The sequence below is a fragment of the Spermophilus citellus genome (assembly GCF_964194105.1).
Source record: "Spermophilus citellus genome assembly, chromosome: 2".
Lineage (NCBI taxonomy): Eukaryota > Metazoa > Chordata > Mammalia > Rodentia > Sciuridae > Spermophilus > Spermophilus citellus.
The window spans coordinates 164100721-164124897 of NC_138183.1; the positions used below are offsets into that span (position 1 = coordinate 164100721).

At 32.5% G+C, this 24177-nt stretch overlaps 1 protein-coding gene across 2 annotated transcripts in view; it reads right to left on the reverse strand.

Annotated features, from left to right (window-relative positions):
* Nucleotides 1–346: 346 nt before the first annotated feature.
* Nucleotides 347–24177, reverse strand: part of GRIA4 (glutamate ionotropic receptor AMPA type subunit 4) — a gene marked incomplete at both ends in the record, with an annotated part of 332583 nt that continues 308752 nt past the window's right edge. The window contains 3 exons of one of the 2 annotated variants that reach the window (XM_081278586.1): nt 347–511; nt 5349–5483; nt 7682–7796. In XM_081278586.1, the coding sequence (XP_081134712.1) occupies nt 347–511; nt 5349–5483; nt 7682–7796 (415 nt within the window). Of the gene's footprint in view, nt 512–5348; nt 5484–7681; nt 7797–12897; nt 13013–24177 lie in introns of both variants that reach the window. The other variant, XM_081278587.1, reaches the window with a different exon arrangement.

A 24177-nucleotide genomic window follows, 5' to 3' on the forward strand; every position in this document is an offset into this window, starting at 1 on the left:
TTTCTGAGCAAGAACTTCAGTGTAATGCGCTAACAGGCAAGTCTGATTAGTTTTTAAGTCCACTCAGTGAAATTTGTTGTTGTTAATACACCCGTCCCGGCTCCCCCCCCCCTCCCCGAAAAAACCTAAATTGTGAGTTTTCCTGATATAAAATCTGAGTTTGGGTTTCCGAGCTGAGCTCATGCACACGTTGCTGCGGCTGATGTCCCGCGCTTTAGGACGTACTTCCCACTCTCAGCCAAAAGATTGGTTTAGCAAAGACCCGCGCTTGCGGTGTCCCTCAGGGCTGTGTTTCCATCAGTCACCAACACAGTTTAATTAAGGCACTCAATTATTTTTTTGGTTTTTATGGTAGGTCCGATGCAATGACAGCCAATCCTGAACTTTGTCTAATTGCAGTTCCCGTGTGTACAGCCTTTGGGCAGTCGGGTGTCAAGACGCGGCCGTTTTCTCCCACGCTCCCAGTGATGGATAACCTGGCTTTGTTTCTTATGGCTTCAGAAAAGGTCAGCTGGGTTGCATGGAAAGGAAACAGAGAATGTGGTGTGTTATGATATTACTGTTTGTTCAACAAAATATGACACAACAAACACCGAAATATCAATAATTAGACATCTGCATTTTTTTCATATTTTTTGGTCATATGCAAATTGTTTATGAGGGAAAGAAAAGCTGAACTACCCCGAAGAAGCGAAGCTTCAACTACACTGAGGTTTTACTCTGCAGTCTAGAGCTTGTGGTCCTACCAATTTAAAAAACTAATTCTAAAACCATAAAATTAGGTTCCATGTATCAAATTTTGGGCAGGAAACATCTTTTAACTTGCTCTGCTCCATACCCTAGAACTTCTAGTGAAACTCAGAAGTTCTTTTAGGTTTTACCATATTCTTTAAATCATATTATTGTTTTGTTAGAGACTGTCTTCTTCATAGTGCATGGATTAGACTCTTCAAATTATAATAAATTGCCTAAATTACTATATGTATAAATACTGATGACAGATATTCCTGTTTCTATAACACAAACCTATGCACAGACACTTTCATTCATTCACACCCATTATAGACATGACTCAGAACAGCACAGTTACTGACAGCTGGTTCATTTTATGCCTACTATAGAAGCAAGAGTCATATTTTAAAACTAAGCTTCAAGAGGGGACAGCAAAAAGGGGCCTGTTTCAAGACCTGCTAAATAGTCATCAATAGGAAACTTCCCAGATTAAGGCTAAGGGGTCAGGTCTCTCAACTCCTCATTCCATTCCTAGTCCCGATTTATTAGGTAGCAGATAACAGTACTCAGAGGAGAAGCAGACAATGGTATGTAAATCTAATTACTATCCATTCACAGCCTCTGAATTCTTTCTAGTGACTGACTTATAATGTTAACTCAAGATGTTCCTCAAGTTATTTAATGACTTAGATCATAATTCTCTCACAATTCATAATGTAGTAAATTTCCTGTTGTGAATTTAAGTTTATCTAATTTTTTATGAAATTCTATCCCTGTATTTATTCTGCTCTGGATTCTAATATCAGAATAATTATACATTAAAACAAGTAAGTTAATAAGTAGGTTAAAAACTGTTCGAGTAAACAATGTTTGAAAGTAATTTGTCCTGATAACTTCAAAAAGTTGAAATCAAATTGTTGGTAATGATGTATCTATGGTAAATCCAAGGTAAATTTCATAGTTCCGTTTTTGTGAACAGTTTAAAAAATTAATACTTATTTTCATAATCAGGACTTGGGATACATCCTTTACAGAAACATTAATGGTTTTTATATTTAGAAATTATGGAAATACAATGAAGATTTTAGGGGAAAACAGCAATGTTCCCCCTGCCTTAGCCTGAGTTCCTGGGATTGCATATTGATTTAAATTGAACAGAAGGTGAATTTTAGTATGCAAATAAGGAAATTAGAAATAAAATGATTCCATCCAATTCATATACTGATTGGATTCCTTAATCAAGGACCTCACTCATATGGCAGACTCTTACCTGAGGACTAGAAAATCTCACCAGGTAACAAACATGGCTGTAATAATCTTGTTCTTTGGAGTAAGACTCTTGGGAGATTAAGTTATTAGAGATGAATATTTTCCTACTCAATATTAGAGTGAAAATGCTTTGGGATGTTTGTAAAAAAAAGTATTATCAAAATAGTACCTTCGTATCAAGAAAATATAACAATGGAATCTTACATTTACGAAACAGACAGGGATTGCTATCATGGTTTCTGGATAACTATCCCATGTTATCCTGTTTTTCACTGTTGTGTTAGATGAATAGTTTAGGGGTCAGAGCTAGGGTTCCTAGATGTTTGGAATATTCCAGTGCTTTTTCTATGAGCTTCTAGAAAAAAATAATTTTGGGGGCAGTTTTGGACAGCTTAGGTTAAATAAAGAAAAACAAGAAAAATGAATATCTATGAGTTTAATCCTAGCCAATGTATTAGCTCATCTTCAATATTAGGAAGCTTTGGAATCCTAAGACCACTCAGGCTTGTTTATAGAGGACTTGGTAAGTGGTTCCAGATAATTCAAGTTTTCTGCTGATACTACACTTAAATAAAACTGAGGCCAAAGTCTCAATATGTTTCTTTAGATTCCATTTCAATAAAATAGATAATTATTAAAAAGTTTAGCTTTGTTTTAATTTTTATGAAACACTAGAATATAATTAATAAAAACAGTATAATTTTTTAAAGCATTTACAGAGGCTTTTGCCATGAATCTGTTTTTGTTTTCTTTCTTTTCTTGATCAGGTTTGTGAGGAAAAGAAAACCTTCAAAGCTCTGAAAATTTCATATACTCTCAAATAACCTCTCCTCTTTTAGATTAATGCAAATGAGTATATTCGTTAATGAATTTTTAACAACTTTCTATTATCTCTTTAAATATGCTCTGCCATTTTTACATTCTATACTTATATCACCCACTTCTTCCATAAAATGTCTTTTCTATTTCTTTTGATTGACCCTATGGAGCCTCCTCAGACTGGAAAGATGTCCTACAAGTTTATCTATGGTGTGAATTCTGTTGCATTATCATGGCTGTCACCATTATTGTGCATGTTCCCCTTAAGGGATGATGACTTTTAAGTAGATCTTCCAATATTTCTAGAAATTTGCAAGGTTTTTTGTTTGTTTTTATTTTGGTTTTGATTCTATGACAATATTATCTAACTTATAAATCATTTATATAATTAAGTAAATAGAGTTTTGAAAGGAAAAAGTCTTTTAATTTGATAGTAAAGTAAAAGCTGCTTATGCTCAAGGTTTCTCTACAGGTGCAGATCATTTTATTCACCCTAAATGCCAGTGTCTTTTAAAATTCCAGATCTGAATGCCTTCCTTTTATTTAAAATGTATTGACTTAAAAGTTAAAATTTAGCTTTAAAGGTAATTCATATGATGAACTTCAATGCCAGGTTCTGACTCCAAAAATATTATTTAGTGTAAATCATATATGTATAACCTGGGAATTCATATCACTTTTTAGTAATTTCCCAGAACTTTGTAGTAAACTATTATCCTTGAGTATTTCTTTCTAAAGGTTTTAAATATTCTCTTTCTTTTTCTTTGCTTTCCAACCCTTGGACCTTGCTAATGGCTGGCATGCCAAAGAAACATTAGTTTTAATGAACTAATAACAACAAATTTTAGGCATCTTGTAAAATTCGTCTCAGAATGCAGTCCAAATAATTGGCTCAGCAAACTTGTCAGATATTGCTTTCTTAGTTTTTGAGAGTTTCTCCTTAGCTCTGTAAAGGTTAAGATGACAGCATTCTCCTGATGGACAAGGTACCTTGACACCATCTCAGTTTGCTCTTTTGTTATTTAGAAGACATGGTCAGCATGTCTTGATCTGAGGGAATTGAGGTTTAGTTCTTAATTCTTTTACACAAAACTTGAAAGAACCACCTTGGAATTATCTGTGTGCAGTTGTTCTCAGCCATTAATTTCTAGATTGTGGATAAAAGCAATTAGATCTTGGTAAACAGGGATGACTTTGTTCTTTAACATGCCAACAAGTACTTGAATAATTTCTATATGAATAAATATCAAAATCGGGCACATTTATTTGGTATAACCTCAGCTGTATGTCTTATTAAAATTTATTTTGATTTTGAATTTAGGGTACATCAAGTACTGAACGTCTCTTGAAGGTTCAAGGACTTATTTATCGTGTAATCAGAATGAGAAGCCTATTCACTAGGCTATTATATGTCATTTTAGAAAATAGTTTTTAAAGTCCTGGTTTTAGGAAGAACAATAAAAAACCCATTCAGGTCTTACTTTAAAATCACTTCCTATCATTAGAGGAAAGAAGTGGACATTTAGATTCTTATAAAAAAAATCTCTATCTCCTGTGTTTTACTGAATGTGTACAATTTTTTATTGTGACAGGATGAGAGAATGTGAATAAGTAAGGCTGACCTGGCTTCTATAAAAGCAATTGAAATAAAAAAGTATGTAATAACTCACTGCAATTTTTTATCATTTACTGTATCACTCCTATAGAACACATATATTGCTGACATCTTTGATGGAAAAACTGCTCAATTGTCTAAAATGCCTGTTTATTTTAGTGCAACTGTGTATTGTAGTCAGAATTCTGACAAATTCTCCTCCCTAAAGGGTTGACTCAAGGACTTCTGTCATACGAAGAAAAACGAGGATTTATGCTTTGAAAATATAGGAAGACGACTAATGGTCAGCAAATTAGAATAGGAGCTGAAATTCCTTGAGAACATACTATGTGCCTTGGAGTTTTACATGTATTGTTTCTCAGAAAACAATATGACCTTATCAAAATAAGTAACTGCCTAGGTTTCCATCATTCAAAACAGATTTTGTTTTCATTTTTTCAGCACTTATCCTAAACATGGGCTGTTACAGAGAAGATTTGCCTGGTCTGTGTGCAAGGAGGCCCAGATCTAATTTCCAATTTTCCCCAAATTTCAGGAAAATAATACTGTTTAAATCATTTTGCAGAGCAATTCTGGTGCTTTTTTGTCTTTCTGAACCTTGCAATGCAGATATCTATTGACAACACAAAATTTCAAACAGTACATCTGCAGCCAAAGAAAACTGAACCACTTTGCACTGAAGTTTTCAAAAATATAAAGCTCTAATTAGAAGCAAGCAATACCACCACTGGACAGACAGGTCACAACACTGCGTTCACAGGATGCATCCCCCACTCACTGGAGTAGGCCCTAAGTCCTACCCCTAAATTTTAATACTTTCGGTTCCATATACGTTGTAACCTTCTCTATAGGTTGCTAAATTCTGGGTATTCTGCGAGGAAGTTGGGTTAAAAGTCTGTGCACTCTTTGCCACCTTCATTCTCTTCGCTTCTGCCCTGGACTTGTAACAGAACTCTATCAAAGCCACCAGCATTGCCAAGCCCAAGCCGCCAACCAGAATGTAGAAGACGCCTGCTACGTTGCTCAGGCTCAAGGCACTCGTCTTGTCCTGGGGGGATAAAGACACTTCAGTTAACTGTGGAAATGTCACATTCAAAAGGTAAAAGAAATACATGAAATCCAAATAGCCAATTAAAGTAAATGCTTAATTTAACCTGAAATTATCTATAAGTCACTGAGGTAGGTTTATAAATTTAACTATAAAGCTTATAACTCTCAGGAGAAGTGAAATTATGATAATTATCAATATATAGTATATAATTGCATTCATTAAAATCTGTATCATTTTACCATTATGAAATATGCAATGAAAACCACTATACTTAGCCATATATAAGCATTTATATATTTACACATAGGGTGCCAGAAGTGGGTTTATTATAGAGTTTGAAAATGACATATTTAAAATCCAATTATGTGGGAAAGGGGACTTCTTTTTGGCTTTGCTTCCTTTAAAACTCAGTTTTAATGTTTGAAATTCCTCTTGAATAAATCTAACTCCATAAATCTCCTACTGAAGGAACGAGGATCTTCTAAGCTGATAGTTTCACATTTTGTTTATCATTACTTTACAAACTATATAAAAACAATATACTATGGTACATATAATTTATTCTTTCTGTTATGTCTATATGGGAAATCTCATGAAAAATATCACTTTTGCATATTGAATACTATTTAGGAATAATTATATAGGCATAATACTTGGGTAGTCTTTTTAAGATAATTTTTAAAAATACATAAATTATCATGGTCAATTGAGAAATAAATTATTTATATATGGACAAATTTATAATTATTTTTAATGCTTTAAAAATACAATTCCATTCCCATTTAAATATATTAGAGATTGATTAATATTTTAGACATTTTTCTTCAGTTTTACTATATTGCTGTCTCATAATTAATAATCAAACATATGATTAGAAAATATTAAATTTTAAGAAAAATTCAGAATTTCCTTAATAAATTAAAAATAGTTTTATTATATAACATTATTCCCAAAAGTATTTTTTAGACAACCTGGAAGATGCTTTGTGGTCATCATTTTCTCAGCAGTATGTTTTGTTCAAAATGTGAATCAGATCCTTAAATAGTTTTATTAGGAAAGTGTTCATTTCAAAAGATGTATTATATATGTTGTTTACTTAGTCATGATATCAACTAACTAGGCCAAAAATTTAGGGTAATTTCAGTTTTAAAATAATCTTTCATTAATTGTTTGTGTCTCTCAAACTTTACATCAGAATTTGAGATTGGTTCCTTTTCTGGCCAATCTTCTGGTTCAAATGCAGATGAAAGTGGTTAATATGGAGATCAGATCTGCAGAAGAATCAATTAACCTCACTTTCATTCCTTCTTAAATTAACTGAAGTTCTCCAATTTAAGCCAGCTACTTGTTTAATGTCTTAGAATGACAAATAATTCATTTATTTTCTAGGAGAAGATACAGAAAAAAATAAAAGGGGATTCAAAGAACCTTCAACTATGACTTTCAGGCACTGTTAACTATTTTCTATTAACATGTTTAAGTACTTTATTCAAAGATATACATTATATATTGTTTTTTTCAGAATAAAAATATAACTGTACTTCACAGAATTTGGCCTATAGGTTTCTGCATTGTTCTGAAAAGAATTCATAAATTAAAGGTCTTAGAACTTGAGGATATTATTTGTAAACATACTAAAATAACTTTGATTGGAGAATAGAATTGGAAAGTTCATTCTGTTTATCCGTTAGCACAGAAGTATCAAAGGGCCTCTTCAAATCAAAGTGGACTGTGTGGCAATATGATAACAAAAGATTGAACTTTGGAATAAACATTTATTTAATATTTAGCATCTTTTTTTCGGGATGACTATGGATTAATTTCCCATTTTGAGAATGTATCAGTTCTTGAAATAATTGATTTCATAATCTTTAGCTCCATAAGGAAAACCTAAACCAAAAAAAGCCACTACTTTTATTAGTGGTACGTAGTTTGAGAATAACAAGGAATTTTGTTATTTTATATATATTTGTAGTTAATTTAAATTATTTAAAAGCCTTAATATTGGGGAGCAGGTTGTGATTCCCTGGAAAGTTAATCCCTGTGGTTGGAATTTATGATATTAGCTTCTGATTTAGGCTGTGGCTCAATGCATAGAGAAATGTTCAGTTTTTAAAGTTTCCATATGATTTTGACAATTGCTCCCGTTTATTGTTTTGTGAACACAAGAGGAGGCCCGAACTGCAGCGACTGACCTTGCTTCCCGAGTCCTTGGGTCCACATTCACCTTTATCGTACCACCATTTGTTTTTCAGCTTGTCTAAGACGCCTGCCTCACTGAGTTTCAAAACGGCAAGGTTTACAGGAGTTCTTCACGTGGAAAATAACATAAATAACATTATATATGTTATTTTATGTTATTCAAGTAAAACTACATTAGAATCGCATGGCAAAGTGACAGAGCAGAGGCCACAGTAGGTGTTATGTCTTGTACTGTAGGCCCAGGTTGAGGATCAGACATAAAACTGGGGCCTGCTCCATCGCTTTAGGTAACAGGCACATACTGCTAGGGAGGATCTTTAAATAAAATGTATGCAATTACTGTGAATCCAAAACTATTGGCCTGGGTTAGGTTCCTTGAGCATTTATAATTTCCCCATATAAATGTGAGTCTTTCAAAATCCAGAAGCTTCCTTCTTTCCCCTTTAAGACTTAATGAAACTGGCTGCAAGTTGACAGACAGACATAAGCAGAAGGTAGACAGGACTGCTTTCACTTCTTACATGCATTATGATTAAGCTACTAGGACTTTGCTTTATGCTCTAAAATTATGTCCACAGTATCCATCAATAGATTGACTCCTTACCCACTGTATTCTAAGACCTCATTGAAAGAAGAGAGTGACTCTAGCGTCACAGACCAAGAGCATCTCATAATTCATGCAAAGATCCTTATAAGTCTAATATGTGAATTATTATTTAAATCATAGCCCATTCTGATATTTTGCTTCTGAATTGCAGTATTTACCCTAAATAATATCACCAGAGCCACTTTTATCTATCTTCTCTTGAGTTTACTATGTTAATATACTCAAAGTACAGGTGATTTTAAATTAGTAATGATAGGTTAGGGGTTACTAAAATTTTTCTGACTAGAAAATGCTTCTTACTATAAAGTCATTTGAAAAATGTTCTTCTGTCTTTGATTCTTTCAATACCAATACTGTATGAGTCTGAGTGAGATGTCAGCTATCATCTAGTATCAATATCCCGAGTAATATAAAAATTACCCAAGCCTTTCATTTTCTATGTAACAATATGAAAGTCAAGAAGATGAATAGGAAGCACTATCTACTAGGATCATTTGTTGTTACTGTCTTTATGGTTGGTTGTTTTTGGTTTCTTTCTGCTGGAGGTTGGCTACAATCCTATGGACATTTTTCAGGCTGCCACAGTCATTTTGCGTATGATTCAGAACCTTACATCTGATTGAGTGAATTTGGTGAAACACAGCATGCATTTATTTGGCTACCAGAAGATTAATTCCATAAACCCAGCTACATAACTAGATGATGCATTAATAATGACAGTGATAATGATTAACGCTTACTATGCACTGACTGGGTACCAGACAGTTTAAAAAATATTTTAACACTTTAATACTGTCACTCAGATTTTGCAAATGAGAAAAACAAGACACAGAGAGCTTAACTCAACTAGTTACATGGCTGGGCGGTAGCTGAATCAGGATTTGTCGTAGTCTGACTTTATAGAATATGCAATAAAAAAAAGGGTTTTCTGGGTGTAATTAATTTTTTTTCTAAAAGTTAAACTAAAATCTATCACTTTCCATAATTTAGTTTTGAAAAATGTTTCCAAATGCCACTTTTCCATTTTGTTTATATGGTTTTTAAATACAACTTAAATTTTGTATCAGTGTTATAAGATCTTACTATGGCTTATGTTCACTAATCCATTGAAGAAGTAATATGCATTTGCCATGATCCCAGAGTATTAGGTTTTTTTTGGGGGGGCTGATATCTGACATAAGCATGATTTAACACTAAATGCTCTTTGGAGATGGGGTAGTTAATTGAAGTGCTTAAGATGTACCCAGTTAATCTAGGTTTTACTAATTATACCGTGCCTCTTCCATACATACTTCAGCCCTGCCTCCATTTATGAAATGATTGTTAAAAAGTAAACACATGAGTTGATAATAAACTGTGAAGGAATGAATTAAAAAAAAAAACTTACACCTCTAAAATTATACCTTTTCACTTGTCCTTTTTGAAAGATGTAGGACCCTTTCTTCATACCTTTTGTTAAATTTTTATGGCCAAAGATTCCTTCACTCAGAATTTCCTAGTACTGGGAATGGCTACCAGGTGAGTAACGATGCTGATTATCTCAGATTGTGGAGTGTGACACGGAAGCTGAATAGTTCAGTTGTTGGTCATATTAAGTAATAAATCCCCTGAAGGAAAGTACAGTGGTTAATTCTCTTTTTCTCCACAGGTTCTACCACACCCCCCGCCCCAAATCAAAACAGAAATTAGATAATTTGGTGTTGAATGGAAGGCTGGAGATATGTTCCATTCCCTCAACTCCATCCATTACAATCCTGTGAATGATAGGGGATCAATTTTCTTTGCATAGAAATCTTTCCATGTGTGGCACTTGTTTCTGTGTTTTCTCCTTTCACGAGATGAAACACTTAGGAAAGTTAATGTTCTCCTACCAAGATTCTATATTTCAAAATCAGATCAGCCAGGACTTTAGCCGTCTTGTACTACGATCTCTTGGTATGCTCCCCCTACACTCAGGTGGCAGCAATTGTCTCTCCTGCTTCAGCTTCCCAATCAACAAAGGCTTTAGAATCAGCTGCATTCCTTAATTCTGTAATTTTCCTTCGTATTTTACCTCTTTTGAGGGAGATCAGGTCAAAGGGAGGGGTGAAGTAAGTTTAAAAAGAAAATCAGTCACTTGAAGAAGTACAAAATGAAAATGAATAAAAAACAACAAATGATGTCTGATAATTTAGTTTGATCTAAGGTAGGTCAGGCCATTTAAAAAATAGCACCTTTCATTACAAATTCAAAGTAGGGCATTATTACCATTTAGATTACAACAACCTACTCTGTTGGTGATAAACTTTAGGTCAATGTACAACCTACTAGGTTTTTTTTGTTTGTTTTTTATGCAAACAAAATTCCTGAGGGAAAATAGAACATACTATAAATTTCATTTTAGGTGAACATTTTATGTTAATTTTTATAACATTTTGGAAAGCTACTTGTTAAGATTTGAAATAACTTTTTAAAATAAACTTTTCTGGTTCATATTTGTGAAAGCAATGACTACACACCTGAAAGAAGAAGCAGTTTAATTTTGGAAATGATAAGGTTAGATTCACATTTATTCTTTTGGACAACAAATATTTACTGAGTGTCTAGTATATAACAAACAATGTGTTCAACAAACAATGTGTTGAAACTGATTAGATCTAAGTTGTTTAATCATTCATTTGAATCAATTACAATGATTTTTGTTACATAGATTTTTTTTTCCCCCAATATATGTACATTTCTGCTCTATTTTTCTGTTTTTCTCTGGAAGGTCTTAAATATCCACTAAAATGGGACTTCAATATATTTTTAGAAAATTTTATCTGTTATAGCTTTGTTATACTTCTTATATTTGTGATAAAAATAAAGTAAAATTTGCAAACAAAAATTTTCTAGTGGAATAATATATCTGTTTTTATTCTTTCTGGTGTTACTATAGGACTTTTTGATCTTTCTAATTTACATAGAGGAATGCTAGAATATTAGTATAAACTTGAATAATTTTGTCTGCCTATATATATATATATACTTATTTATATGCTTATAGAAACTATCAGAAAAATTCTAGGTAATTTGGGTCTCCAAAATATACAACCAATTAATACTCCTTAAAATGATATTATCATGCAAATATGATTCTTCTCCCTCAAGACTCAGATTGAGGCTTAAACTCTCAATGTAACAGTATTGTGGTGAGAATCTTTGAGACGCCTTTGGTGATGAGAGAGCTCTGTCCTCACAAATGGATTAATGCTTTTTTTTTTTTTTTTTTTGGAGACAGGGTGTTTCCTCAATATTAGATTAGGTTTCATGGGACTGGGCCTCTGGGTCTCTTGCTTCCTCTCTTACACAAGACCCCATTCTCTCTTCTCTTTCTCTTTCCCGCTCCTTCACCATGAGATGCCAAATGGAATTTATGGTGTGTCCAGGTATCCTAATCCACTCTGTTTGGACTTTCTATCCACCATAATGATGAGCCAAATAAACGTCTTTTCTTTACATATTACCCAGAGTTGGGTATTTTGTTGGAGCATTACAGAATGGATTAAGACAGATGGTGCCTAGGATAGAGGCAAACTTTTTATTCCTCTTTCTGAAGTAGATAGACTGGTAATCACAATTTGAAAGGCTTTTGAGAATGGGTTTGGGAAGGATTAATTGCAGCCACCCCGAAAGATACTCCCTGAAAACAGTATTGTTGTGTGAATTAGATGGCCAAGTGAGATAACATATAATTCATGAAGTTGCAGATAAGCAGATTTGGACAAATTTCTAGATTAAAAAAAATCTATACTCTTAAATAGATACTTTAAATTTTTCATTATTTTTACTTATCAGTTGGAGGTAGATATTCAGTCAGAATTTTTCCATCTGTGGATTGGTTTAAGTCTATAAACATTGGTATATATGGGACACTATGTAGTATGTTCTGGGACACTATGTAGTATGTTCTGCTAATTGTATTTTTATTGCCATTTATTTTATGAAGATGAAAATATGAAATGGATGAATTAACGATACATTTGTTCTTATTTTTCTGGCCTGATAATTTTGTAATTGATCCATTAATGGAAGGCAAAAAAAAAAAGTGTACTTTACATAACTACCTTTGCGTTCTTATTTTTCTTCAATAGAGGCCTGAGGGTTTTATATGGAAAAAAACCTTTCTGGTAGGATTTCTTAGTTCAAGGTGGAGCCACATCATTGCTGTTATTTACAAATAATTGGTAAAATTTCTGGCCAAGTAATGGTGAAGAAAATAAAACAGATTTACCTTCTCTGTTCTTTGTCATCTCTTCACTAAATTGCTCTGCTCTTATAGAAACTTGCATCTCTTCCTGTTTTTCCAAAACATGGCTCTGAGGACTATCAAAAAAATGTCTGATCCACAGCCTTTTCTAACTACAGTTTTTCAGTGAGTATTTTCATCAGATTTTTTAATGTGTCAACAAATTGATAATAGTTGCAAATATTTTTGCTTTGACAGTAATTGCATACTTAGTTTGTGAAGGGATTTGACAAGCAATTCAACTGGTATTAGTAGGTCCAAACCATATGTCTCCCAGCAGATGCACCTATTACTTTATATACTGTTTACCCGCTTTTGGTGACATTGAGGCTAACCTTGGAGTCACCTCCCCCGCTGCCACATTCTCCTTTGTCGTACCACCATTTGTTTTTCAATTTGTCCAAGAGGCCTTGTTCATTCAGTTTTAAAACTGCGAGGTTAACAGCATTTCTTGAAACGATAAAACATATTTTGTAAGAAACTGCACAGCTGTTAAGATGTTAGAAGGAATGAGGACTTAAGCTCTTTTATAAGCTTCTCCCAGACGCTAAATAAACCTCTCATTTTGCCATCCTGCAGCCCCTTCCACCAGAGTCCAAACCAAAGGCAATTGTAACCAATTTCAAATGTATTAAACATGCAGTATTTGGTGCTGTTCATTTTCATGGTTCTTTTATTGTCAAATAACTGATCTCATCAAACAAATATCTGATTTTTTTTTTTTTGCACAACAGTAATAAACTTGTATTTACTCTTAATTGAGAAAAAATTGTGTCTCTAATTCCTTTACCTATAAGAATGTCAATGACCCAAGAGACTGGAATGAAAATTCATTCTCAGAAGGTAAAACAAAATGGCATAAAGAAACCAACAAAGCAGTCGTTAATTTTGTATACTGATTTTCTGACAGCAAAGATTATGGCTTAATTACTATTCCCTTTATTTATGTGGGTTTAGTTTGCTTGATTTAGTTGGTCTCAGAATCCAGGTTAGTTCAGTTTCATGGGCTGAAAAAGGCTCGTCAAGAGACAGTAGTAGCAGCTCTTAGGGATAAGTTCTTACATATAAAGTTCTTGTTGCTTCTTGAAGGCATTAGATTCTATTTAGAAATTAGGATCACATATCCAATTTGACTGTTTAAATTAAGCAATTAAACCCAGGAAACAATGCTGCATGTGATATGGACTTTATAAACAAACACTTTAGATTAGATTTTCTCTGTGTTTATGGGGGAATAGGGACAGCATATTCTAATTATTCTAAGAGGATTGAAAAAAAAAAGTTATGGGCTTTTGTTTCCCATGCATTTGGCTTCTTTCCTGCTTTCAAGTTACAGTTTTTAATGAACCATTAACTTTTCCAAGAGGGTTCTCCAGAATTAAATGAAATTTCTGTTTTATCTAAGGAGTGGTTTATACACAGAGGAATTCTGGCTACAGTCTGTGCTATTTGAGAAACACTGAATTTGGTGATTACCTAATGCCAAATGAATTACAGAGCAGATGAAACAACTACAACTGTATTGATGAACAGCATGATTTGCAAGTAAAATGTCATTTAGCTGACTAATAAAGTGTTGGCTACTTTACTACTAAATAGCCTGTTAAAGTGTAAAATGTTTTCATGGTATTTCAGGTGAATAATGTACTTTTCCACTGTTGTGATGTGTTGATCCATTTGAAGAGTGGACATTTCCCATGAGCAAACCATATGCTTTAGGAGCATTAACTCTCTTTAAGACTGCCATTTACTACATAGATAATTAAATGATTAGGTGTTCCCACATTTCCAAGTGTCACATTAGTGGCATATAATAATTAATATATTTAAAAATGAACAATATCAGGTGATCAGTTTAATCACCAAAAGAACCAAATTAAAATGTAAAAATAAATAAATATTCAGTGAAGCTAGAAACATCTATTTTTTTCTAATTCTGTTGGGAAAAAGGAATTGTTTTAATTTATTTTGTATTTATAAGAAACTACATTTGTCTTTCAATGAATTGAAACTACTAAAGTTTTCCTATTTTGGAGAAAATGATTCTTATAATTCATGTTATTTTAGCTTTAAATATTCATTTTAGGTTGTTTTTTTTTTTTTTTTTTTTTTTTTTTTTGTGAAGCAGTATCCAAATTATTTTATGTTGGTTTAGACCATTCCTTTGATAAAATTAAACCATTTCATGAGAGGGTTATTTAACAGGGTTATTAGCCATATCCAAAGACAGTTTCACAGCACAATAAAAAACAAAAAAGCAAAATAAAGGAATGGATAAGGAAAAAAACCTTTATGTTGATAAAATTTTTTCGGAATCAAGCTATCTACAAAAATTATTCTAAAACATTGTCTTTCTAATACCATATAATAGGCCATGTAAAAACAGGTTAGTTTCACACTGCTATCCATATGTGTGTACATATCTATATTTGATTTTACGTTTGATTAATAAATAAGTCATTGCCCAGTTCACAAGTAATTCACATTTTCCTTCCAGAAATATGTGCTCCCTTAGTAAAGTCCACTTAATATCATCATATATAAAATTTTCTTTTCTTTAATGATATATAGTGGAAGGCACTTATAATTAATATCTTCAGCATTTCAAAATTTCTTGATAGAGCCTGTTATTTTCTGTAATTGTCAAATTAAGTATGTCATTTCCTTACATAATCAATTTAGGTCTAAAGGCCTCCTTGGATTGCTATTTATACTGCAACATAAACCACATATATCAGGACCATTTGGACATCTGTTCTATTTTATGGAATGATTACTTTTTTCATATTGTTCATAGTAAGAATCATTAAATGGTTAAAAAAAAGTATAAAGTTGTTTCTGTCACTTTACTACACTAGGTCAAAAAGTATTTTTTTATTCGGCAAAAGTGAAAAGGGAATCCTGAAAGAATTGTAGTAAACAAGGTCAGGGCATCCTAAGCAGTCAGGTAATCGAGGGACATAGGAAGAGATTCTTACTGAAGCACATTTAAATACTGCTTTGGAATCTCCTTAATACATCTGAGAACTTGATTTCAAAATCAATGTCAGAAACTCATATCGATTATAAGGGATATTTGTACTTTAGTTAATTATTAAAGAAGGTGTAATAGTGGTCTGCGAAGCAAAAGAGAGAAGAAAAATATTGTGGGTTATTTCTTATATTAATTATACCTTTTATTGTATTAAATGCAGCTTTTACAGAATAAAGTCAATTAAAATGATTTTTTTTTTACCCATTTAAAAATGGGAGGGAAGGAAGAAATAGTAGCTGAACACATTCTTGCTGGATATATAAACCACACTGGAAAACCCTGGTGTGTTGACAATGGCCTTTTACAGAGTGCAATAGAACCCAGGAAATTTTCTTATTTGCCTTTGCCTTTTATGCATCATGTGAAGTCTATGTAAGAAAAAGTCTCCAATTAGTTTTTTTCCTAGTGGTGAAATGATACGGAATTTGACTATGGGATGAAAATGCTCACTTGATCAAATTCCAGGACCTCTGGAAAACCTCCAAAGGCTTTATTCCTGGAATTCCCTTCAATTGAACTTGAGATTATAAAAATTTACCTTACTGCCTGATTTGGGACTTAATTTTGTTAAGGATGTAGTTGAAATGTCACCTAAAAAAACTTTTAAAGCAGGGAACTAACAGATTTACTTTTTTTATTTATTAATTTTGGGTAAATTTAAAAAGTTAAAAGTAAGACTTTTCTTGTAAAAAGCATGCTTAACACAGGCTAACACAACATTTGCCACTCCCTTGACTCTTCCGTAATGACTTATCACCAGATTCTGTAGAGTCGAATATGCTCAGGATTACTTTATGCCTTATGCATTATATTTACTTCTAAACTACGTGTCTTATAATGTAATTTCTCGTTGGTGAGGTATTAAAGTGTACATTTGCTAAAATATGTATATAAATAAATTAATGGGACAAATTTATAAAGCTTAAGTTTAGTAAAGTGTTTTTATGATTTCCTGTATTATTGTAAAGAACTGATATATAAACACTTAGAATTAGTTTCTGACCAACCACAGGACATTCAGGGCATGTGAAGTTTGTAGAATAAATAATTTGCAATAACAACTTTAGCCTGGCTAAAACAAATTCAATTCTTTTTCACTTACTTGGACAAACACTTTAATGTTGGATGCCCATAGTATGTGGCCCCACTACAATTTATTTCTCTAACCATTGTGAAGTGGTGTTAGTGCTTTATTATCCTGTTAAAAAAGGATTCCTTAGTTTTATACATATGAAAACATCTCACTGATTTTAAGACGGCTGTCTTCACTGACACGCTATCTTTGTACTATGTTCTTTATAAAATTTAAATACCAGGTGTTATGATGTCTAAAATATTTACCAAAACAAGACTGAGATTTTTTTCATAGTTTCCATCCAGCACATCCTAATGTAGTTTAAAACAACTTAAAAATGATGTGAATTAACAAGAAATTTATAATGAAATAAAGAAATTCCTTTTGAATCATCAAAGGGCTTTGATAGATAATTTATGCAGGAAGAAATACAAATCATATACAAGCAATTCAATCTTATTGGAATTAGTGAGTAAAAGTACTGTGAATTCATTTTTCTTCATTCATATTAGAAAAGTAAAAGTAAACATGATGTTCGATATTGTCAAGAATTTAATATTGTGGGCAATCTCATAGATTGATGACAGTGTTAAAACCAGAAAAAAAAATTTGCCTTGATAAAACTGAAACTTTAACCCAATGCTTATCCTTGATCCAATAATTCCTTTTTTTAGGAATCAATCCTAAGAACTCAGTCAAAGATGTTGGCAAAGTAACTTGTAATAAATATAATGGTATATATTTTTTTGTCTCAAAACATAGAAGACAATGTGAATGTCCCAAAGAAAAGGAGAATTAAATAATTTTCTGTTCAGACCACTATCTAGAAGCTTGATTTAAGCCTCAAAACTTACAAATACAGATGCTCAGACCTAAGCCTATTCCATCAGATTCTTCTGGATTACATGTAAATGTATGTAGGTTTTTATAAAGCTTTTGAGTGACAAGTACCATTTATTTGTATGACATGTTTCATAACCATTAAAATTTAATGACTAGGGAAAATACTGACAGTATGATGTTAAGTGCAAAAAAAAAAGAAATTTGTATATTCTTTGTGATATTAGTCTGACAATAAACTATACATATATTTAATACTAATAAAAATATTGGCTAAAGATACAACAAATTTTTTTTCTGGGTGGAGGGTTTGTGATTAATTTGGATTCCATTTTGTTTTTTATGCTTCCCCACTCATTCAAAATTTTTTACAATGGGCAGTGATACTTTAGTAATTGGGAAAAAGCAAACCAAAAGACTATTCTCATTTATTTTATAAATACAATGCCTTCAAGCCAAAATTTATACTCTACTTTGTATCAAATATAATTTGAGAAAGAAGTAAAATATAGGGGTTATTCTTCAGGATCTCAGAAAAACATTAATTGTTCTTAATTATATGATTTGCTTTGGTGCACTTGGTTTTGTGCCTCTGATCATAGGATGGAGAACACGTGCAGTACTTGGCTTCTATCAAGGTTCTATTTTATTTGTGGGGCATGGGTCAGGCAGAGAAGTATGAACACTATAGGAGTTTCAGGTCTGCCCCATCAGGTAGAATCTGCAGGAGGTTAATAGAACTTTCAATGGCCCAGAGAGAAGGCTTGCCCTTTCATACATATTTAGATAGACAAGGTGAGTCTTCTCCCTCAGGCTCCATTAAATGAAAGTGACTGAAATAGACTTGAGTCCTGGTAAGTGGGCCATTTATATTAGAAAAAAATGTATATAGATCTATTTCTAGAAAAAGAGGTTTCATGGCTAACAACTCTGTTCTTTCCCCATTAAGTGTTAGGGATCTTCATCTTTTTTTTTGGTAGGAATTTTATAAAACACAATTTGTTTTCCATCATACTATATATTGACTATTATCCCTTCCTTGAAACCAAATTTAAATTCCGAATTGGAAAACTCATCTGATTTAAAATTCATTGTAATGCAGATACACACACACACAAACACATTCACCCATACATGCTAAATTTTGGGGGGAACTATTTTAATAAGAAAATAATAATTTTATGTAAAATGAATACAAATTAACTGTATATAGACTATTCATTTTGTTATTAAATGATGGCTGCAGTGTAAATATTGTTACAAGAGTTGCATGCATGAAAGCCTGTTCCATATAACAATATGAGTTAGGTAGAAGAGCAATATCTAGGTAGAAGAGCAAATATCAACTAGGATCTACTTCTGTAATTTCATTAACGATGCTTTCCCAAATAAAGGTGGATGAAGCAAGTTAGCAGAAAAACAGAGTTTATAAGTAAAAATCACAACTTTATATTGTCTATTAAAAACTAACTGCAAAAAATAACTTATCAATCAGGAAAATATAAAAAATAAATAAAAATCAATAGAATGGCATATGATAAGAAGTCAAGAGCTAAATATGTCTGAACTTGAAGAAAGGCATTTGTATTCACATTTCTAAACTTTATCGGCTATTAGGCCTGGAAGAGTAACCAGTCCTAAGCATTATCAATGCTCCACTTAGTTTTCAATTTCACTTGTAGCTGTGCTATTACTTTTCTTGGCAAATTATTCCTTTCGATAGACAAGCACAAGGCACTTTTTGCTTCATTGTATTTGTGCACTCATTTCCAAAAGCAGACTTTGGGCCAAATTGCTCCACACATATATGCAAAAATTTAAAAAAAATGATAATATGTTTTCACTTCAGTTTGCCTTTTCAATGACAAATAAGGTTTGCAAAAGTTTTGTAGGTGAAAAGATAACTCATATCCAGCATAATTTATGAGTATTTGAAAAACAATGTGATAAATCAAGATGGATTTATGTCTTTATATTGGATTTTATATAAGCAAGTTAGTATACAGACCTTTGTATTTCATATTTCAAGTACTTGTATTCATATTGATTCCTAAACAAATGAAGTAGGTACTGGCTTAGCTTCCAAAAATTGTCTCTAAATTTCTTATTCTTTGGAATTTGCATGACTAATTCTTATTGGAGAATTGAGCCTGAAGGATGTGAATTTTTGAAGGAGCATGGTGATTTTTAGGAGATTGTCTGTCAGCAGTTATAGCCAGAGCATTAGCTAAGGATTGTGATGATTTTAATTGTGTATTTTGTGTTGAGTGTTTTCAATGGTAACCCTTACATATATTTTATGCAGTTTGGTTTCATGATTTCATCAATTTGAGATCACAGAGTAAATTCTCTAACCTACTTTGGGTCATGGATTTCCTTAAGAATTTAATGAAAGCTGGATACATTCTCAGAAAAATATACATAAACATATACGAATTGACTGGCATACAATTCTAAGAGATTCACAGACTTTGGAAAGAAAATAATGAATATGGATTTAAAAAATCTGTTCTAGATTTTAGTACACTATTTTAAAATTAGCTAATAATTCCTTTTATGTAGAAGAAATTAAATGACATTTTTATCTCAACAGTGTCTCCTTTCAATAGAGAAGGAGTTTTAAGACTGTCATTTTTCAGGAAGGGACTTCTAAGCTAGTGGCCTCAATCTATTATTATTCTGCAAACATTATGTGTGAGACTCTTCACAAGACTGCATATTAAATTGACAAAATAAAAAACAAAACTGTAGAAGGATACTTTTAGTTATAGTTAAATAAATTGATAGAATATCAAATATTCATTTTATATAGTGTAAATTTTATTTATGGTATCCTTGGGGTACTTTTGAGATTATGAGGGCTAAAGACTTTCATCCAATTCACACTGTTGTTATTATTATCTGTGTTCGAATCATATAAAAGGGAGCTTTGTTTCCAGGTCAAATCATGCCTGCCTAGATTGTGAAGCACTTCACATATCCTCTGAATATTATTCGCGTTTCAAGTTGTGGTTATTATTAGTCTAAAAGTATCAAAAATGAGAGTGCTGGTCACTGTCACATGCACAGCATGTGGGTGGTTCATCAGTTCTGGGCCTTTCATGCAGATGCCTTCCCTGGACCAAGATGCACTGTGTGGACTTGCCCCTGTGGCTGACTTGGATGCTTCATCCTCTAAACCATGCTCCTTTCTCTCTTTCAATGATAACCAAAATACAAAACCATTCTATGAACCACAGGTCATGTTTCTTTTTCTATTCTATGCTGAGGCTAAAAACTTTCATCAACTGCTTTAAAGACTTAGAATCCTAGAATTTTTGAGTCAAAATGTAGGTTAGAGGTTATCTCCAACCTTTTCATTTTACTGATGGTCACTGGGGCCTAAACAAAGTTAGGTGACTTGTCCATCAAAGCCCAGCTGGACGCAGGTCTTCTGCCTTCTGGTCCAGTGCTCTTTCCTAAGTACTGTGATGCTCTTTTGCTTCCTGTTGGTGCCCTTTCCTATATAGTTATGCTATTTATTTAGTCCTTCTCTGTCTTGCTATTTCTCTTTGTTCCTGAGAAGTTTCCTAGGTGTCAAAGAATTTTCTCTAATTAAGCTTTAGAATCAGACTTTCATATCCCCTTTACTAGTAAGTTGGCAACTTTTGATATCTCTGGCTAAATCCTCCTTGAGTTGAGATAAAACCTGAAAGGCAGTTAGTCTTGTTAACTAAATTGATCTTTCCTAAATACCCAAGAAGGAAGAGGAGCAGATAATTTTCTTTAAAAAGCATACCAATTAATTATATGCTGACTTGATTTAGTTAGATGGTAACATGTATTTTCTCCCAAGGTTAAAATGGGGTGTCTATTTAAATACACACAAAATTCTTAATGTTCTAAGTTCTAATCTTTCAGTACATATACTTTTGGATCTCCACGCATAATATCACAAAGAAATTTTCTAATCCAATATAATAGATTAGAACATTTTTCCCCCCAGAAGAAATAGAACTGTAAAAATAAATAATAAAATAACAGCCATAAAAATTCAATTGACTACTTAAATTTTCATTTCCTAAAGCCATTTATTTAGTAAGAACTGTTTTTCTGAAAAGTGCCTCCCAAATTCATACTCTCATTTCTACTAGACTTGCATCATGCAGTTGAAGCCCTACTAACCCAAGACCAACGGTTGTTTCGATCCATACTCTGCCACCCACAGTCAGAACAACCTTGCTCTTCTGTTTGTTTATAGTGCTTTGTTAAAAGCCTTCAGCAACTCATGATTACCTTTTTCTGACAGATGAGGTTTCTCAACAATTCACTTATATAAGCCTTTAAAGTATAAATTTGTTACATTTTATTGAGCCAGATAGTGCATCAAGTTTTCATTGAATTCTAGTAATTGAATATGATAGGTTTATTTCTACATTTTATAAATGAGCAAAGTAAAGCCTAAAAATTGCACAGCTAGTAAATGGCAAAGGTGGGATTAGAACCTGTGTCTGTCTAACACGGGAGTCTATTCTATGACACACTAAACCCCCTGCAGGCTCTCTGCCTCCAGTCATGCTAGTTTTTTTCTAGTCCCAAAGGTATTTTGTTTAGAATTGATTCCACAGTCAAAATAGAACTTTCACCAGGAATTCCTTTTTTCCTTCCCCTTGTTGTTTCTGAATTTCTTATCATTTTCTGTAATCACTCACAGACTTATTTATTTAATTAATATTTATCAGCTAATATGTCTGAAACTTACTTACTTGGAGTTATACATTACTTTGTGATGATACATGTGCACATATTTTTTCCCTCTTGGAGGGTAGCAACTGTGTCTTATGGTACATTATACCATTCTCAGCTCCAGTGTAGAGCAAGAAATGCAGATGATATGCAAATGACAACATACAGAATTGATATAACATTGAATTAACTTAAGCTGCTATTTTGCAAGTTACTCATTATAGCAAAAGAATAGTGTGCTGGGTGGTGACAGGCACTCCTTCAACTGTGAAACCAAACAGATTTGGGGAAAACCTGATATAAAATGTATTTCAAAATTAAGTTTAACAAGATTCTTTAAAACTACCTATAAAATGTTGGCAAGAGGAGCATCAAAATATTATTGACACTAGATACTATTATAGCAGATAATTCGGTACATTGTGTAAACAAAATAATCTAGGAAGGTTCTTCAATGAGATTATAGGTGGTTAAAATAAAGGGGTCACCAGTTCAATTCGTGTGGCAAAATAAGAACACTAAATGATTAAATCTATTACAATTTTGGCAGCATTATCTAGGGAAATGTGATACTCCCATATAATTTAATTAAAATGAAAGTCCTAAGTAATGGTATTTTTATAAATAAATTTCAATATATTTATGTTTAATAAATAAAACATATCACCTTTGTAAAATTCTTTTCACCTTACCAATTAGAATATTTTAGCCTATTTTAGAAATTAAAAGTATTTATCATTAACAGATACTTAATGCCAGCTGTATATTTGGTTTAACTTGATTAAGATCTACTTCACTGAATAACTCACTAAATATGTCTAGATAATCTTTGCATTCCAAGATTTTTACATTTTCTGTCTGATTCTTGAGAGTAAACAAAAATTCAATTTGAACTTTTTTCTCTCATTTAGGGTTTCAGGTTCCTTAGCAGAAGGCAAGTATTTGGGTATAACTCATCACCTCATCACGTCAAATATGTTTTAATTGCTCTTGTTTCACCTACTTTGTTTTGTCTTTGCTTTTGTCTTGGTGGGATAACAGCACAAATAGAAAAAAGAAGCTTGGGTGATAAATATAGAGCTTTGTATAAAAAGAGGCCTTACAAATCAATGAAAGGAAGCTGTCTGCACTTCCATTAAAAGTTCAGAACTATAGCAATTAACATAAAATCAGGTTTGCACTACACTAAACAACAAAGCCAAGGAAATGGTGTTTTCATCTCAATTTAAGGTTGTCCTAAAGAATGTCACCACCCATTCTTTCCTTGAATGATATTACCATAAAATATTTCATAAGAATTCAAAGCACAAAACAAAGCTTCCTGACATAACTATTGTCCTTGCAGACATCAAATTCAACACATAAACAGTTTACTAAAAGTATTGTGACAATTTCCTTGTATTTTGGGGGTACAGTTTCTTAAGCAGATATCCTATATGTCTGGCATATGGAATCAGGAATGAATAATGTGACTCAGATACATCCTGTTCTCTTTCCTAAAGGGGACAATGTGTGAGACAGTTTAACCTAGGTTTTATGTGATGATCTGACAATAAAATGCACCATGTGCTAAAAGTCCAATGCTTAGGTTTCTGAATTTGGCAGCCATTACAGTATAATCATCTGCATGAACAGCATGCATTGATATTAAAATCATCTTCTTGTTTTATATATGTCCTTTCATTTATGTTCTCAGTCACATGACTACTATTGTTCCTGATCAGAAGACAACAGTCTGTAATAAAAATACAACTTTCTGAAATACTTTTCTTTCATTAAAAATCTCCAAGTCTCTTATAGCAGGATTTTAAACACATTTGTAACAAAATGGTATAACTGCATTTCTGAAAGATGACTCAATTTTCGTGCAATAAATTGATAAAATTCTTGTTCTTTGGGTATGTTTCTTTCTTACAAAGAATCCCTTCTTCTTGAAGCTCA